The sequence below is a fragment of the Portunus trituberculatus genome, chromosome 31, assembly GCF_017591435.1.
Source record: "Portunus trituberculatus isolate SZX2019 chromosome 31, ASM1759143v1, whole genome shotgun sequence".
NCBI lineage: Eukaryota > Metazoa > Arthropoda > Malacostraca > Decapoda > Portunidae > Portunus > Portunus trituberculatus.
The window spans coordinates 16568778-16586277 of record NC_059285.1 but is presented as its reverse complement, the minus strand read 5'-3'; the positions used below and the strand labels follow the sequence as shown (position 1 = coordinate 16586277).

The following is a 17500-nucleotide window of genomic DNA, read 5'->3' as shown; positions in this document are numbered from 1 at the left end:
TGCATCACCACACTACATTTGAGTATTTTGTGCTAGAAAAGTTGTGATTCTAGTCGTGATTTCAGTCCTTATTCAATTCTTTACGCCTCTTCTTCTTCTTCTTCTTCTTCTTCTTCTTCTTCTTCTTCATTTTTCTTGCATCATCACTCTTCATTTGGGTATTTATGTAAACAAAGGCGGAAAATTTGCAGACGGAAACGATCCTATCGTCTGACAAATTCATGCGATAAGTTCATGCGGAACGTTGAAAACTAGACAGAAATCGCATTCATCGACTAAAAAGTGTTAGTGTGACACCGCCTTGTACGTGTGTATGTGTGTATATGTGTGTGTTTGATGATTTGTAGGCAGGAAAAGATGCAATTATTTGTTCTTCATACGGCATTTACTTAACAAAGGACTGTAAGAGTAGGGATTACAGATAAGGTTGAGAGAATAGGGAAGGTAGAGAGTGTATATGTGTATGTAGTATGTGTGTATTTGATGAGCTCTAGACATGAGAAAGGAAACATTTACTTATTCTTCACAGGACTTATTCATTAAGGACTATGGAAGGAGGAATTACAGAGAAGAGAGAGAGAACAGGGAAGGTGTGTGTGTGTGTGTGTGTGTGTGTGTGTGTGTGTGTGTGTGTGTGTGTGTGTGTGAACTTGATGAACTGTAGGCATGAAAAAGAACAGGAGTGAGCTCATATAAGGAAGCTCGGTGCAGGTCCTCAATGACACAGGTGAAACAGGTGGTACTCATGACACACGCAGCGGCAGGTGATACACGCGCGGGTCACCTTCAACACCTCTCGTCTCAGGTATTCAGGTATTTGTGTCACCTTTTTTTTGTGTGGTCCCTTATTTTGTATGTTTTATTAGTGTGTGTGTGTGTGTGTGTGTGTGTGTGTGTGTGTGCCCTGCCTTCCCGGTACACCTCCTATTCCTGGCAGTCATCCCCCGAGTGGCCTAATAAACGCTTCTTCCGACTCACAGGTATGCGAATGTTGACACCTGGCCGGGCATAGGATGGTGGTGGTGGTGGTGGCAGAAACAGAGAGGTACCACGTGGAGATGATAGACGTGACATGAACGTCCTCCACTGCAACACACACACACACACACACACACACACACACACACACACACACACACACACACACACACACACACACACACACAGCTAGCAACACATCACTTCCACGTGCCTCTAATCAGCTCAATAAGGACGAAAACACGCTGCCCCCTCCTCCTCTTCCTCCTCCTTCTCCTCCTCCTCGTTCTCGTTCTCCTCCTCCTCCTCCTCCTCTTCCTCTTTCTCCTTCTCCTCCTCCTCCTCCTCCTCCTCCTCCAGGTTATGAGTATCTGACCAAGTAGGACCTTCTTCAGAAACGCTTTGCTCTCTCACCACGACAATTTTCAAGAGCCACAACGAGGAATAGCCGGGTTGTTAAGAATGTTTTCCCTATTCGCAAAGTTCAAATGTTGCTTATCTGTCACTAAAACCCTAAAAAAAAAACGCCATAAAAAAACTCTAAATCTAAATTCTGTAATCTTAACTTATAAAGGTTTATTTAATGTAGAAGTGTGGAATCTGTCACTGAAACCATAGAAAAACGCCCTTAAAAGCCTAACCTAACCTAACCTAACCAACCCATAGAAAAACGCCCTTATAAGCCTGTAACTTTAGCTTGTAGAGGCTTTTGAATGCAGAGGTGAAAAATTAGTCGCTAAAACTTCAAAAACGTCCTTAAAAACCACGGTAATCTTAACTTGTAGAATCTCCAAAATGCAGTGTAAAATATGTCACTAGAACCACAAAAATGCCCTAAAAAAATCCCTCTAGCTTTAAGAATGCGGTAGTTTTTAAATGTAGAAGTCTGGAATCTGTCACTGGAACCATAAAAACGCCCTTAAAAACTTTTAACTTTAACCTATAGAGAGGTTTGAATGCAGAGGTGTAGGACCATAAAAAAAAAATATCCTTAAAAACCCTTGTAATTTGTGGAGGTGTGGGATTTGTCACTATAACCTCAAAAATACTCTTAAAAACCCTATAACTTGTAGAGGTGTGGGATTTGTCACTATAACCACAAAAATACTCTTAAAATCCTTATAACTTGTAGAGGCGTGGAATCTGTCACTATAACCACAAAAATACTCTTAAAAACCCTATAATTTGTGGAGGTGTGGGATCTGTCACTATAACCACAAAAATACTCTTAAAAAACCCTTGTAATTTGTTGACGTGTGGAATCTGTCAATATAACCACAAAAATACTCTTAAAAACCCTATAACTTGTAGAGGTGTGGAATCTGTCACTATAACCTCAAAAATACCCTTAAAAATCCCAATAACTTTAATTTCTAGAGGTTTTCGAGTGTAGAGATGTAGTGCAATGCTGTAGAATGACTCATCGTATTAACCTTTCAGCGCTATGACGCATATTCATGTTTATCCGGTTTACTATTTAGGGATTCATTATACAGCTTCGGAGTATTATGTGGGGATTAAAATAGTGAAGACTCTGTTCATTAATCGTCTGACTTCCATAACCCGTTCCTAGTGTAAACAGACTAGCGTAAATCGTCTACACACCGAAACTCATGGTAAAATAATGTGTTCCAGTAATGAAGAGGTCAATACTGATAAAAATCTAATGACCCACGTGTTTCCTGCTCCCAAAGGTCAACACTGATAAGAATTTGATGACCCCGTGTTTTCTGCTCCTTAAGGTCAACAATAATAAGAATTTGATGACCCACGTGTTTCCTGCTCCCTAAGGTCAACAATGATAAGAATTTGATGACCCACGTTTTTCCTGCTCCCTAAGGTCAACACTGATAAGAATTTGATGACCCACGTGTTTCCTGCTCCTTATCATGTGTCTTCTTATCAACACCCTGACATTTACTCTCCTTAACCCAAGTGACTTTTTCCTCTAGATATACTCTTTTCCATCTCCCACACATATGTTTCTGAAGCTGTATGAAATCACCAAGTAGTAACCAGAATGAACAAAGAAATGCGTCATGGCACTGAAAGGGTTAATATTATGGAGGAAAAAAAAAAGAAAAAAAAAACGAACAGGAAATGATGAATGACGAAATCTTGATGGAAAATATTGAAAAGAGGAAAAAAAGTAAAATTGCGAGAGTTTTATGGGAAAGACAAACAACAATACTGCATTCACAAAATTTTCTTTCTTAATAATTGTTCTCTAGAACCACAAAGTGACGCAGTAAGGTGACTACGACCATAATTCTTTCTTTATTTTTATATCCTTCTTTTGTGTCAGCTTCCTATGTTCTTTGTATTCTTGGTGAACACTGAACGTCATAGTGGGTGGTGGTGGTGGTAGTAGTAGTAGTAGTAGTTATTGTTGTTGTTGTTGTAGTAGTAATTGTTGTTGTAATAGTAGTAGTAGTAGTAGTAGTTGTTGTTGTTGTTGTTGTTGTTGTTGTTGTTGTTGTAGGATTATTATTATTATTATTATTATTATTATTATTATTATTATTATTATTATTATTATTATTATTATTATTATTAGTAGTAGTAGTAGTAGTAGTAGTAGTAGTTGTAGTAGTAGTAGTAGTAGTAGTAGTAGTAGTAGTAGTAGTAGTAGTAGTAGTAGTAGTAGTAGTAGTAGTAGTAGTAGTAGTAGTAGTTCCTAGCAGTGGTGTCACCAACCCAACATACATACACACCACACACCTTGTTAAACTGCCACAACAATCTTTGCAGTCACCGCTGAAAGAAATGAGCTGCTCTGCCGTCTGTTAACAAAGAGAGCTAGAGACAAAAGAATACTACCAGTGCCGGAAAGACTTGCTGGACACTGCCTTGCCTTCGAAGTGTCTCTTGACGAAGGCAAGGTAGGTTAGAATTAGCTGTGGTGTACGTATATTAGATCGTGCTTGCTTCAGAAATCAGAGAGAGAGAGAGAGAGAGAGAGAGAGAGAGAGAGAGAGAGAGATGAATAAAACATGTAACGAGTGGCACAATGACAGAAAATGAAGTAAATTTTGTGGAGAAAAATGTAAAATACTACTGAGAAATTGAGAATTAACCGTGTACTAGATTAGTTGTTTTCATTTTTTTTTTTCCTTTTAAATCACATGTGCCTTTCAAAGTCTCCCAGTACTATATTCCACTATGCAGCAGAATACAGTCACAATATCGTACACTCCAGGAATCATCAATAAATAGTATACGTATTCATGAGTTTACTTGAGTGCGGTGACAAAAAAAAATCTGTTCATGTGTGTGTGTGTGTGTGTGTGTGTGTGTGTGTGTGTGTGTGTGTGTGTGTGGATGGGGAGGTGGACATGGAGTGGAGTTGGTCGCTCTAGATAAAAAAGTAAAGGTAGGAAGGCTGCTTCATATAGACATGTCGTGTATAACTGTAGCGCAGCGATCTCTTCAACTTTTTCTCCGTTGATGCACAAATCTTACATTCTCGTTATATTGACACCTGCCCCACACACACACACACACACACACACACACACACACAGCGTAGTGTAGTGGTTAGCACGCTCGACTCACAATCGAGAGGGCCGGGTTCGAATCCCGGCGCGGCGAGGCAAATGGGCAAGCCTCTTAATGTGTGGCTCCTGTTCACCTAGCAGTAAATAGGTACGGGATGTAACTCGAGGGGTTGTGGCCTCGCTGCCCCGGTGTGTGGAGTGTGTTGTGGTCTCAGTCCTACCCGAAGATCGGTTTATGAGCTCTGAGCTCGCTCCGTAATGGGGAAGACTGGCTGGGTGACCAGCAAACGACCGAGGTGAATTACACACACACACACACACACACACACACACACACACACACTATACTGTTAAGCACCTGCCCCCGCTTCCTCCGCACCACACATAAATTAGACACATACGGTGAAACACTTGTCCACCTCTTACCTCCCAATACACACAGGCATAGAACATCGCCCTCCCCCTCCCCTTCTTACATACCCGTAAAACAACAATAACAACAGTATAATGCTGTGAAAGATGACCGTGTAAGTTGTAGGTGACAGTGAGACAGGCAGGGATGAGGTGGTGGTGGTGAGGGACACAAGAGGAAATGGCAATAGTAGCAAGCAGTTCTATAGGCACACATACCTTTCCATGACTCGATCTTCCTCCCAGACACAGCGACCACCAACTGCAGGAGCACACAAACACATGCACGTCAACACTCTACACAAACACGTAACCAATGAACCCGAAACTTCCTCCAATCTTCCTCTTCCTTCCTCGTTCTTTACTCTGCCATAGCTCGGAAGAATGAAACTAGTAGGACTCGCCACTCCTCTGGTCCGGTAATTTGTCTGTCAGGTATTGTAGTTTTGCATCTCAGCGTTAGATGACTCTTGTATTTGTAGCTGTTGTTATTTTGTGTCTGCATAATCATACTTCGTCTATGGTGTCTGTCACTCTTTCCATTAATGACTTTATATATTGACTTTCTGAAAAAAGAAAATTAAAATGTGCATATGTGTCTTTAACATTACTTTCAACCCCTTGAGTACCATGATGCTTTCCCATATTCATTCTGCTTACTATTTGCTAATTTTATACAGCTTCAGAAACTCATGGCGAAGATTGAAATAGTGAAGACTGAGGCCATTAATCTTCTGACCTCCATAGACCCTACCTAATGTTAATGAAATGGTCTGGTCGTACGCAAATCTCAAGGTAAAAATGTGTCCTAGTATTGAAGGGGATGAATTTGTTGATATTGCAGGTACTAATGATATATCTAGGCACCAGTAACTAGGTAGTCAAAAGGAAATGTAAGGGAAGAAATTTAATAGTAGCAGTGCTTTATTATATATCATGACTATCTGAAAGCGTCGAAGAAAAAAATGCCTTCTGTAAATACTTGCGAGGAACTGAAAAAAAAAAAAAAAACACCTCATAATACAGTACTGTGCCTAGATATCACACAGAACAATATGGACCAGTTTTCTACATTATCAACCCTCATATACTTGGCAAATAAACATTAAATCACGCTGAAACCTGTCTAAATAAAACACCTTGACATAAATTTTACATTCATGCTCCCTGTAATGAGCGTGGGAATGTAAACACAGCTGGTGGTGGTGGTGGTGAGTTGAGGAGAGGTGAGTGTCATTCCTGCGTATCCCTAACACGTGAGCACCTCTGGATACACACCGGACGGGCCATTGCCACTGTTACACGCGAATTTGATACCCTGATATGAATGACTTGTGTATTGGTTGTATAAATGTAATAAAAGTATTGAACTAAACCCTCTCTCTCTCTCTCTCTCTCTCTCTCTCTCTCTCTCTCTCTCTCTCATGATTGAACTAACATGATTTCTGTTCCTGCAGGATGAGGACGTAATGAAGGAGTACCCAGTGCCTTCAGTCCTTCCCCAAGAGCCTGACACCCCTGCATACATCAACACCACCAGAATTTCTTTTGTTTTTTTCCTTATTTGATATGTAAAGGAAGCTATTTATATTTCAACATACTTAGAGAAGAAAAAAAAAAAAAAAGAATATTTAACTGCTTCCCAATGTAAATTAATAAATAGATAGAGATAGAATAAATAGAAATAGAGAGAAAAAGTTGATAGATAAAGTTATTCAGTTTAGTTTTTGAGAAGTGTGGCTGTGTTCCTCCTTTGAAGCAGACCAGGCCTTAGAATTTAGGAGTTGTAAGTGTAAGGGATTTATTCTTATCAATTTATTTATTTTCTATGTAAGAGGCCAAGGGTAGCAAAATTAAGAGAGAAAATAAAGTCATGCAGTTAGCAAGATCAGAAGAACAGCTGATATGATAAAAAGTAGTAGAAGATAGCAAGAAATAACACAACAATGATGAGAGAGAGGCTGAGGACAGTCAGTTAGAGGAGAGCTTTTCATTCTATTCTGTCTAAAAGGAGGAATATGAGTAGAGCCCCCTATTATATGTGAAATAGAGAGGTTACTGATCAACTCTTGCATTGATAAAGTGGACAAAGTAGGTTGGAATAAAGTGCTAGTGTGATGCAGTGAGGCCATGGGAAGGAGAGAGGGAGCCAAGGATGTAGCAGGTTCAGAAAAGCCATGCCTCATTAAATATGCACTCAGCAGCAGGTGATGGAGTGGTGTACATTGCCTGGCCTTCCTTAGCAGAGACATGTCAGCTCAGGAGGGTGGAATCTGTACAGAAGATATGTATGTAATGATGATGAGTGTATATCCAGCTAAAAATAAGATTGAGTTGTAAACAGAGAGGAATATGACAAAATGAGAGAGAAGTAAGAGGAGTGAAGAAGAAGAGAATAGTGTGTGTGTGTGTGTGTGTGTGTGTGTGTCTGTGTGTAGAGTGGGCAGCAATGGAGGCAGCATCAGGGGCAGTGGAGTTCCTCAGTGTGGAGTGTGACATGATCTTTGAGCCAGACTGTGACCTGGAGACAGAGTGCCAAGCAGACAGCGAGCAAGAGGAGGAGCAAGCTGGGGACGGGGTCACCTCTCCCTCCTGCCTCTCCCCATCCCCAGCATCCCCCGTGGCACACGCACCACTCTCTGTCAGTGAGCTGTTCAAGGGGCGGAGTGTGGGGGTGTACCGCCGCAGCGACCCAGATGACCCCTTCGTGCTGATCTTTGATCCCTCGCTGCAGCCGCGAACTGAGGACAGGCAGGCAGGGGAGGCCAGCAAGGGCAGGTGGAGCAGCCCTGAGGAGGATGGGGAGGAGGGTGAGGGTGAAGGGCAGGGGCAGGGCTGCCGGCGACCAGCACGGTGCAGTGTGTGCCTCAAGCAGTTCAGGACCCGCGGCTGCCTGGTGACTCACAGCCTCACCCACGTGCAGCCGTCTGCTGAGCCACCGCCGCCGTGTCCTGTGTGTGGCGCTGCCCTGCCATCCCGTGCTGCACTCAAGATACATGTGCGGCGCCACTTTAGCATGCAGACCTACCAGTGCCCCAGCTGTCCTCAGCGCCACCTGACCCGCACCCAGCTAATGGTGCACCAGCAGCTCCACACCACCCAACACCACCACACGCCTGCCGTCCCCACCCTGCCCTCCACTCCGCCACACCGCCAGGGCCAGGAGAGGCTGGACAGTTCCCCAGAGGCCAAGCCACAGCCTGCCAAGGAGACAAACCACACCCCAGAGCCAGACCTCCGCTGTGAGCGTTGTGATGCCACCTTCCCAACCCGCACGGCACTCTGGGCACACCGCAAATGTCACCGGGAGCGGCGCCACCGCCGCCGCCGCCGTCACGAGTGCCCTGAGTGTGGCTCGCAGTTCTGGAGGAGCTCGGCACTCAAGAAGCACCGCAGAGCCGAGCACGACGTGTGAAGAGCCATGCCTGGCCACGTGGGACTCAGAACACGGGACTTGTGTATTGCAGGCAACATTGGCTCGCTGTGACTAGTGCCTGGCAGAGGTGCACCTGCCAACATGCCAGTGCTGTGCTGGATGCCTTGAAGGGTGACTGTGCTCCTCTGTGAGTGAGGTGTCTTTACAGGAGCCCCGTGCACCACAACACTGTCATTGCTTGCTCAGTGCACACCACAAACTAGCTAACTGATGGTGTGTGTGTGTGTTTGTGTGTGTGTGTGTGTGTGTGTGTGTGTGTGTGTGTGTGTGTGTGTGTGTGTGTGTGTGTGTGTGTGTGTGTGTGTGTGTGTGTGTGTGATTCACTGTTTGATCTGCTGCAGTCTCTGACGAGACAGCCAGACGTTACCCTACGGAACGAGCTCAGAGCTCATTATTTCCAATCTTCGGATAGGCCTGAGACCAGGCACACACACCACACCGGAACAACAAGGTCACAACTCCTCGATTTACATCCCATACCTACTCACTGCTAGGTGAACAGGGGCTACACGTGAAAGGAGACACACCCAAATATCTCCACCCGGCCGAGGAATCGAACCCCGGTCCTCTGGCTTGTGAAGCCTGTGCTCTAACCACTGAGCTACCGGGCGTGTGTGTGTTTGTGTGTGTGTGTGTGTGCGCGCGTATGTGTGTACTCTATGGTTGGGTTAAAAACATACTTTTATAAAACCTGAAGTATAGATATATATGTGATTAATTTTTGCATGTGCTACTTTGCAGTATTGTAAAATATTTGTTAAGATTTTTTACAACTTATCTTTTAAGTGGTGGTCACTGACACCAGACTCTGTTATTTGTTGCAGCCGCCTCAGTGCCTCTCTTATTCCTGTTATAAGTAAACCCAGTTGTGTTCAGACAGACATCTCTGCAGATATTTGTTTAATAATGTGTTCCTTCTTTCAATACTTCCAGAGGATATTCTTAATGACATTGTCAGCTGTAGCTAGACACACTAATCCCCATTACAAGCCAGCACTGAGGCCACTGAGCCGCCACCAGCCAGTGATGCTGAGGAGTGCAACGTGTGAGAGGAATAACAATAACACAATAACTAGTCTAACAAGATGTATTAATGTATATACAGTTTTCCCAAAAATAGACTAAATCATAAGAAAATATGTTCTACTGTACATCATGTACCAGAGAGAGCAGCAGCAGCAGTGGTAGTGATGGTGGTGGTGATAGTAGTGACAATGGCAAGGCATTTACTCCTTGGCACCACTTTCACCACCACCACCACTGCTGGTACTGCATCACCACTCTGCAACACTCACCCTTAACCTACCTTGCTTGTAACATTATCACAGAATAAAACTTTTCTATTTCAAGACCTCAGTTGTCTTTTACTAGTCACTATGTCAGGAATTGCACAGAATGGATGTCTGGTGATAATCTCACTCGATAATTCACACACACACACACACACACACACACATCACCAGTAATTACAAGGCTCCACTCATAATCACAAGTAAATTATGAAAAAATAACAAATAAATAGTATATGCATAACAAATAACAATTGTAAACATTGATAGACTAACATTTTCTTGATCCATCCACATTTAACAGTTAACAAGAGCTGTAACATGACCACCACCTTTCCTCCACAACAACACAACCACGTGGAATAGCAGATCATTGTTCAAATTGAGGTGTGTGTTACAAATTGTGTTCACTATTACCAGCAGTACTCAGCCCATGTGCCTTGCTGTGTCAGTTCAGATCCTGTGATTAGCAAAGCTCCCATCTAACTGAGTCCAACAACCAGTAATTCTAGTGATAAATGCATGGATAGGAAAGCAGTTCATATAATACCAGCATTGCAGTCCAGCCTATCTGTGTTCCCTGATTACTTGAGTCCATAAGTGCATCAACACACTCACACACACACACACAAAGGCCTATATTCTGGAAACCTTACTCTCTCACCATGAATGTTTCCAAAAGACACAGGTTCTCAAGAGTGTTTCTCCTGCCAATAGTATAAAGGTCTTGTCAATCTGTCACTAGATCCATAAAAAGATAATAAAAAAAAACAGTGCAGCTTTACCATGGCTATTTTCAAAGGCCACAGAGATTGATTAGCCAGGTTCTCAAGAGTATTTCTCCTACCAATAATACAAAAATTTTGTCAATCTGCCAGAAGAAGTAAAAACAATTAAAATCCAGTATAACTTCAATACAATAATTTTCAAAGATCATCGAGATAACTAGAGTGTTTCTCCTTTTAATACTGTAATGTGAAAATATTGTCAGTCCATCACTAGAACTATAAAGACATCATTAAAAACATGTAACTTTCAATATACAGAGAGCCTTTTGATTTAGTAAGGGTGAGTCGGAGAAGAGTTTCAGAATACAACCTGTACTCTCGCCCACTCAGACACTCAGACAGACTCAGCACACCCCAGCGGCGCCTCCTGAGGGGATCCAATAGGCTGCTCCCACACGCCAGCCTCCCGTATCCCTGCACATCCCATGCTGCTCAGGGAGTATGTGGAGAGCGCCAGGAATACCATCGCCAGTAAAAGGAAGTAAACGCCATACACGATGAACTGCAAGAGAGATGGAGATGGTGTGTGAGGAAGGGGTAGGGGTGTGTGTGTGTGTGTGTGTGTGTGTGTGTGTGTGTGTGTGTGTGTGTGTGTGTGTGTGTGTGTGTGTGTGTGTGTGTGTGTGTGTGTGTGTGTGTGTGTGTGTGTGTGTGTGTGTGTGTGTGTGTGTGTGTGTGTGTGTGAGTGGTGTGAGTGTGTGTGTGTTTCACTGTTTGATCTGCTGCAGTCTCTGACGAGACAGCCAGACGTTACCCTACGGAACGAGCTCAGAGCTCATTATTTCCGATCTTCGGATAGGCCTGAGACCAGGCACACACCACACACCTGGACAACAAGGTCACAATTCCTCAATTTACATCCCGTACCTACTCATTGCTAGGTGAACAGGGGCTACACGTGAAAGGAGACACACCCAAATATCTCCACCCGGCCGGGGAATCGAACCCCGGTCCTCTGGCTTGTGTGTATTTACCTAATTGTATTTACCTAATTGTAACATACGGGAAAAGAGCTATGCTCGTGTTGTCCCGTCTCCATATCTATTAATGTCCAGCTTTTTCTTAAAATCATGAATATTCCTTGCGTTGACCACTTCCACGTCTAAACTATTCCATGCTTCCACCCTTCTATGAGGGAAGCTATATTTTTTCACATCTCTCCTATAAGTGGCCATTTTAGTTTTTTCCCATGCCCTCTCGACATTCTTCCATTCCACATACACAGATCTTCCCTATCCATTTTTCCATGCCAATCATCACTCTGTATATTGCTATCAGGTCTCCCCTTTCTCTTCTGTTTTCCAGGGTTGGAAGTTGCATTCTTTTCAGTCTGTCTTCATAAGTCAAATCTCTTAAGTCAGGCACCATTTTCGTTGCAGCCCTCTGTACTTTCTCTAGTTTCCTTATGTGTTTCTTTAAGTTCGAGCCCACTGTATTGTTGCATATTCAAGCCTCGGTCTTATCATTGCAGTAATTATTTTCTTCATCATTTCTTCATCTAGATATACGAACGCCACTCTTATGTTCCTCAATAAGTTCAATACTTCTCCAATTATTTTGTTTATATGTCTCTCTGGCGATAGGTCATTGGTAATTGTCACCCCAAGGTCTTTTTCTTCATGACTGGTTTTATGTCTTCATTTCCTATCTTGTACATACTCCTGATTCTTCTTTCACTCTTGCCAAACTCTATTTTCTTGCATTTTGTCGTGTTGAACTCCATTTGCCATGTACAGCTCCATTTCCATATTCTGTCCAAGTCTTCCTGGAGTAGTTCGCAATCTTTGTCACATCTCACTTTTCGTAACAATTTTGCATCGTCTGCAAATAGGCTCACATAACTGGACACCCCATCCACCATGTCATTTATGTAGACTGCGAACATTACTGGTGCCAACACTGATCCCTGTGGAACTCCACTCTCCACCAATCCCCATTCTGATGGTCTGTCCTTAATTATTGTTCTCATTTCTCTTCCTACCAAAAGTCTTCCATCCATTTTAGTAAACTGCCATGCACTCCTCCTACCATTTCAAGTTTCCAGATCAGTCTCTGGTGTGGTACCTTATCAAAGGCCTTTTTTAAATCCAGATATATTCCATCAGCCCAACCATCTCTTTCCTGTATTACATCTATCACCCTCGAATAGTAACATATCAGGTTTGTCGTGCATGAACGCCCTTTCCTAAAACCAAATTGACACTCACAAAGTATGTCATTTTCTCCAAGAAGTCTGTCCATCTATTCTTCACCACCCTCTCACACATCTTAGCTACCACACTTGTAAGTGACACTGGTCTATAGTTCAATGGGTCTCTCTTGTTACCTGATTTATAGATTGGGACAATGTTAGCTCTTTTCCAGTCTTGGGGCACTACGCCTTCCCTTAATGAGGCATCAATTACTTCACAAACTTTTTCTGCCAATTGCTCCCTGCATTCTCTTAAAATCCATCCTGATACCCCATCAGGTCCCACAGCTTTTCTCACTTCTAAACTCCCCATCATGTTCTTGATCTCCTCCACAGTTACTTGAAACTCCTTCATAATCCCTTTCTGTTCCATTACCAGTGGTTTGTCAAAAGCAGTCTCCTTTGTGAATACCTTCCGAAAGCATCCATTCATAGCCTCTGCCATTTCCCTGGGATCTTCACTGTATACTCCATTTACTTCTAAACTTTCAATACTTTCTCTATTTTTGATGTTGTTGTTCACATGTCTGTAAAAAGCCTTGGTTGGTCTTTACATTTATCAATTATATCCTTTTCTTGTTTCTTTCTTTCTTCTCTTCTAATCAACACATATTCATTTCTTGCTCTTTTGTAACTTTCCCACTGCTTAATCCGTCTTTTCCTTCTCCACCTCTTCCATGCATCCTCTTTTCTTGTTCTAGCCTTTTCACATCTATCGTTAAACCAGTCCTGCTTTCCAACTTCTCTATGTTGTCTTATTGGTACAAATTTTTCTCACCTTCTTTGTATATTTTTATAAATTCCTTCCACTTTTCATTTGCTCCTTAGCACTCTTGAATTTCATCCAATTTGTCTCTTGAAAGAATTTCTTTAGGTTTCCAAAATCTGTCTTGGCATAATTCCATCTTCCCACTTTATATTCTTCATTTCTTCTAGATTTCTCTTCGTCTATCACCTTGAACTCCAAAACTGCATGATCACTCTTTGCTAAAGGGCACTCCACCCTCATCTCCTCAATGACCATTGGCTCTGTACTAAAGACCAAGTCCAGTCTTGACGATGCTCCTCTCCTCCAAACCTAGTATCTTCTTTGACCCACTGAGTTAACACATTTTCCATTGCCAGTGTCAATAGTGTATTTCCCATGTTGTCTCTGATCCTTCCATTGACCAGTCCTCCCAACACACCTCTTTACAATTAAAATCTCCCATCATTATAGTTCGTTCACAGCCACCCAACATTTCTTCCAGACATGTTCCTGTATCACTTATCATTTCTTCATATTCCTGTACTGACCATGCATTTGTCTTAGGTGGTACGTACACCACTATGTAGTGCCTCTTTTTTCCTTCATTAGTTTCTGCTCTGATCTTTAGCACTTCTGCCTTTCCCATACCTTTTTCACTTGATCCACCTTTATATCTTTTTTAACCAGCAACATCACTCCTCCTCCCATCTTACCTACTCTATTTCTTTTCCAAACGTTATATTTCCCTTCTCCAACCTTCATCAGGTCTTCTCCCTCTCTCAGTTTTGTTTCAGTAAGACCCACAATATCTGGGTTCTTGTCCCTCAAGTAATCGTTGAGTTCTAAAATCCCCGATATCACTCCATTTATGTTGGAATACATTACATTTCGCTCATATGTAAGTTTGTGTGTGTGTGTGTGTGTGTGTGTGTGTGTGTGTGTGTGTGTGTGTGTGTGTGTGTGTGTGTGTGTGTGTGTGTGTGTGTGTGTGTGTGTGTGTGTGTGTGTGTGTGTGTGTGTGTGTGTGTATAAGTACATGTGTTGGTGTATGCAGGTGTGGTGTCATGTGGCAGTTCACCTGTGAGTATGTGAGTAAGTACTTGTGTTGGAATATGCAGGTGTGGTGTCATGTGGCAGCTCACCTGAGTGTGTACCGAGAGATGCAGCACCTGTACCACAATTAATGTGAGGAGTGATTGCAGGAGAAGCGACATGAACATATTGATCCCAAACACCAGGCCGTAGCTGTCCTCTCGCAGACTCTTAGCCACCTGGTAGCTGTGGGAAGGAAGAGGAATTGGTCACTAATGAGATGAATACAAGCAGGCAATCTTTTTCTTCTCTCCCTTTTGTTGTTTCCTGAGACTAGGTTGTTTGTGCCATATATAAGTTTCACCCAGTAGTTTTTCTTTCCCTTTCAGTTCTACCCATAATTCCATCTCTCTTGGTTACTAATGAGATGAATACAGGTAGGTAATCTTTTTCTTCTCTCCCTTTTGTTGTTTCCTAAGACTAGGTTGTTGGCACCATGTGTATAAGTTTCCTCCAGCTGTTTTTCTTTCATTTTCAGATCTACCCACAATTCTATCTCTCTATCTCACTCCATGTTTTCCTCTCAATCTTCCCTCAACTTACTTTCTTCACTCTCTTATTTCCCTATGTTCTTTTCTCACTATGTGGCCAAACCATATCTTTTATCTTCTTGTCACTTCTGTAATGTATTTTACTCCACTTCCTGCCATTGGGGACTACAAGAGTTATGGTGGGAATGAGAGAGAGGGACATGGGAGGAATAATGGTGATGATAAGGATAAAGGGGGAATGAGGAGAGTACTCTATTGGTCATGGATGAATCTTTATATTTCATTATTATTCATTATTACTTTTCACCACATCACCACACATTTAAATCTCCTACCTCATTTCATTACCTATCACTCTCACTTCATCACCACTAATCTCACCATTAAACATCACCAAAATTCTTGCCTCATCTTTTTATAACCTCCCTTCCTCACCCACCATCATCACCACTAGCCTCACCACCTTTCCTTATCACCACAGCCTCATCTTATCATCCTCTCCTCAATATCACCACACACCTACCTCATCTCATCTAACCTCTTCCATCTCACTCTCTTCTTCACCCATCATCACCTGAGCTCACCTGGCAATAGTGATGAGGACTTGGTAGGAGACGCGGAAGATGATGTAGTTGGTATACGTGACTATAATGTTGTAGCTGAGGCCCATCGTCATCAGCAACACCCCGTCCAGGATGGAGATCACCGCCAGTGTGCCCTCCCCCAGCAGCTCCCAGTTCAGATGCACGTACCCCACTCCAAAGGCCGACAGAGCACCTGGTGGAGGGAGGAGTGATTGGTGGCTGGTTCAAGGTGTGATGTAACCCAGCCTAACCAAGACTAACCTAACCTGATTTAACTTAACCCACCTCAAAGGCCAACAGAAGACCTGGGGGATGGGAGGAGTGATTAGTTTAAGGTGCAACATAACCTAACCTTACCTAACCTAATCTAACTCAGCCCAAATGTAATCTAACCCAACTTAACCTAACACACCTGATTGAGGCCTTTAAGTGGCACTGGGGATACAACAAGGGTGATATAAGTAAAATTCTCAGGCTCAGCGATCAGGACAGAACAAGAAAAAATGAGTCCATGCCTGAAAAGTTACATTTAAAATTTTACAAGGAGAAATTAGTTTTCAATCAGTGGTGGATGAATGGAATTTTCTCAGTAATCAGGTTGTTAGTAATGAGTCACTGGAGAGCTTTAAAAGAAGATTAGACAAACTCATATATAATGCTGTGACTTTATGGCTTCTTACAGCTTCCCTTATTCTCTTATGTTCTTATGTAATTCAAGCCACACTCTGTCCCAGCACACAGCACTCACTCAGCAGGGTCTGGATGGCTTCCACAGCACCGTTGTACAGTGTCTCGCCCTCCTCCACGGGCTGCACTTGCTCCCACAGCGGCTGGATGTAGTTCCCCACCTGGAAGTTCCCACAGGTGGCAAAGGCCCACCACACCGACCACTTCAGCAGGTACTTGTTGCTGTAGGCCACTTGGAAGTCGTCCCACATCAGCATCAGCACCTGGCCAGACCACAAGTGAACAAGTGAACAAGTGAACTTTGGAACTCTCTGCCTGCTTCTGTATTTCCATCTCCCTATGACCTGAATTCATTGAAGAGGGAGGATTGAAAATATTTATCCCATTCTTTTGGCTAACTCTCTCAGACTTGCTTGGGAACTGGCATCTAAGTTGGCCTTTTTGTTTAGTCACTTTTGTTGCCCTTGGACAGATTTCCTCTCTTACATTAAAAAAAAGTGAATACAGGTGGATATCAAATCTTGCAGTCCCAACTCAACTATTTTAGTTGTTCATTGTTTTCTTTTTTTCATATATTTCTTATAACATAGCTAGTGTGTTCTCAGTAAACTGCAGCTGTTTAAAGATTTATACATTTATACATGCAAAAGGCTGCATGTAGTTCAAGTGACTGCAAATTCTCTCTCTCTCTCTCTCTCTCTCTCTCTCTCTCTCTCTCTCTCTCTCTCTCTCTCTCTCTCTCTCTCTCTCTCTCTCTCTCTCTCTCCTAAACACATACCTTATTAAACTTAACTATCCATGATTCACCAGCACCACTACCAGTACCACCAGCAGTAGTAGCAACAACAGCAACACTACCACCACCACCGCCACCCCCACTGTCGTCTCCCTGCCACTGCTGTGTTGGGCTGAGCTGGATGGAGCTGCTGCCCTCACTGGTGGGGACGTAGTACTGCTGGCGGTGGAAGTAGACGCTGGTGGAGACGGAGGGCAGCAGGCAGGCCAGGATGAACGCCACACTCACACTGGCCAGTGACACGTAGTTGAGGTCGTGGTAACTCATGAGGGCAGTGTGAGTCAGTACCTGTGGCCAGAGTAAGGTAAGTACAGTAAAGTAAATTCAGTAAAGTAAAGTAAGCAAAGTAAAAAAATTTAAGTAAAGTAAATGAAAATGTAAATACTGGCTGGTGGATGCAGAGAAGGTGGGTGAACATGAGCAAGTACAGTTATTGCCGCCATCAATCAGATAAACATTACAAATACAGCACATAGCACATGAGTACCAGCACTGTCTGTCATGCCAAGATG

General features: G+C 42.9%; 2 protein-coding genes across 6 annotated transcripts in view; one reads left to right on the top strand and one right to left on the bottom strand.

The window, feature by feature from the left end:
• The window catches only part of LOC123511414 (zinc finger protein 668-like), an 18827-nt gene extending 10175 nt beyond the window's left edge, over positions 1–8652 (top strand). Inside the window, exons 1-2 of one of the 2 annotated variants that reach the window (XM_045267280.1) lie at positions 6024–6112; positions 6344–8652. In XM_045267280.1, coding sequence (XP_045123215.1) covers positions 7336–8301 — 966 coding nt within the window. In that variant the 5' untranslated portion in view covers positions 6024–6112; positions 6344–7335 and the 3' untranslated portion in view covers positions 8302–8652. Of the gene's footprint in view, positions 1–6023; positions 6113–6343 lie in introns of those variants that run through there. The other variant, XM_045267281.1, reaches the window with a different exon arrangement.
• Positions 1105–17500, bottom strand: part of LOC123511413 (thiamine transporter 1-like) — a 30678-nt gene continuing 14282 nt past the window's right edge. For 3 of the 4 annotated variants that reach the window (XM_045267277.1, XM_045267279.1, XM_045267278.1), the window contains exons 4-8: positions 16971–17276; positions 16254–16455; positions 15506–15698; positions 14481–14616; positions 9396–10901 (exon numbers count right to left, since the gene is read on the bottom strand). In XM_045267277.1, coding sequence (XP_045123212.1) covers positions 10734–10901; positions 14481–14616; positions 15506–15698; positions 16254–16455; positions 16971–17276 — 1005 coding nt within the window. In that variant the 3' untranslated portion in view covers positions 9396–10733. Of the gene's footprint in view, positions 1168–9395; positions 10902–14480; positions 14617–15505; positions 15699–16253; positions 16456–16970; positions 17277–17500 lie in introns of those variants that run through there. The other variant, XR_006676789.1, reaches the window with a different exon arrangement.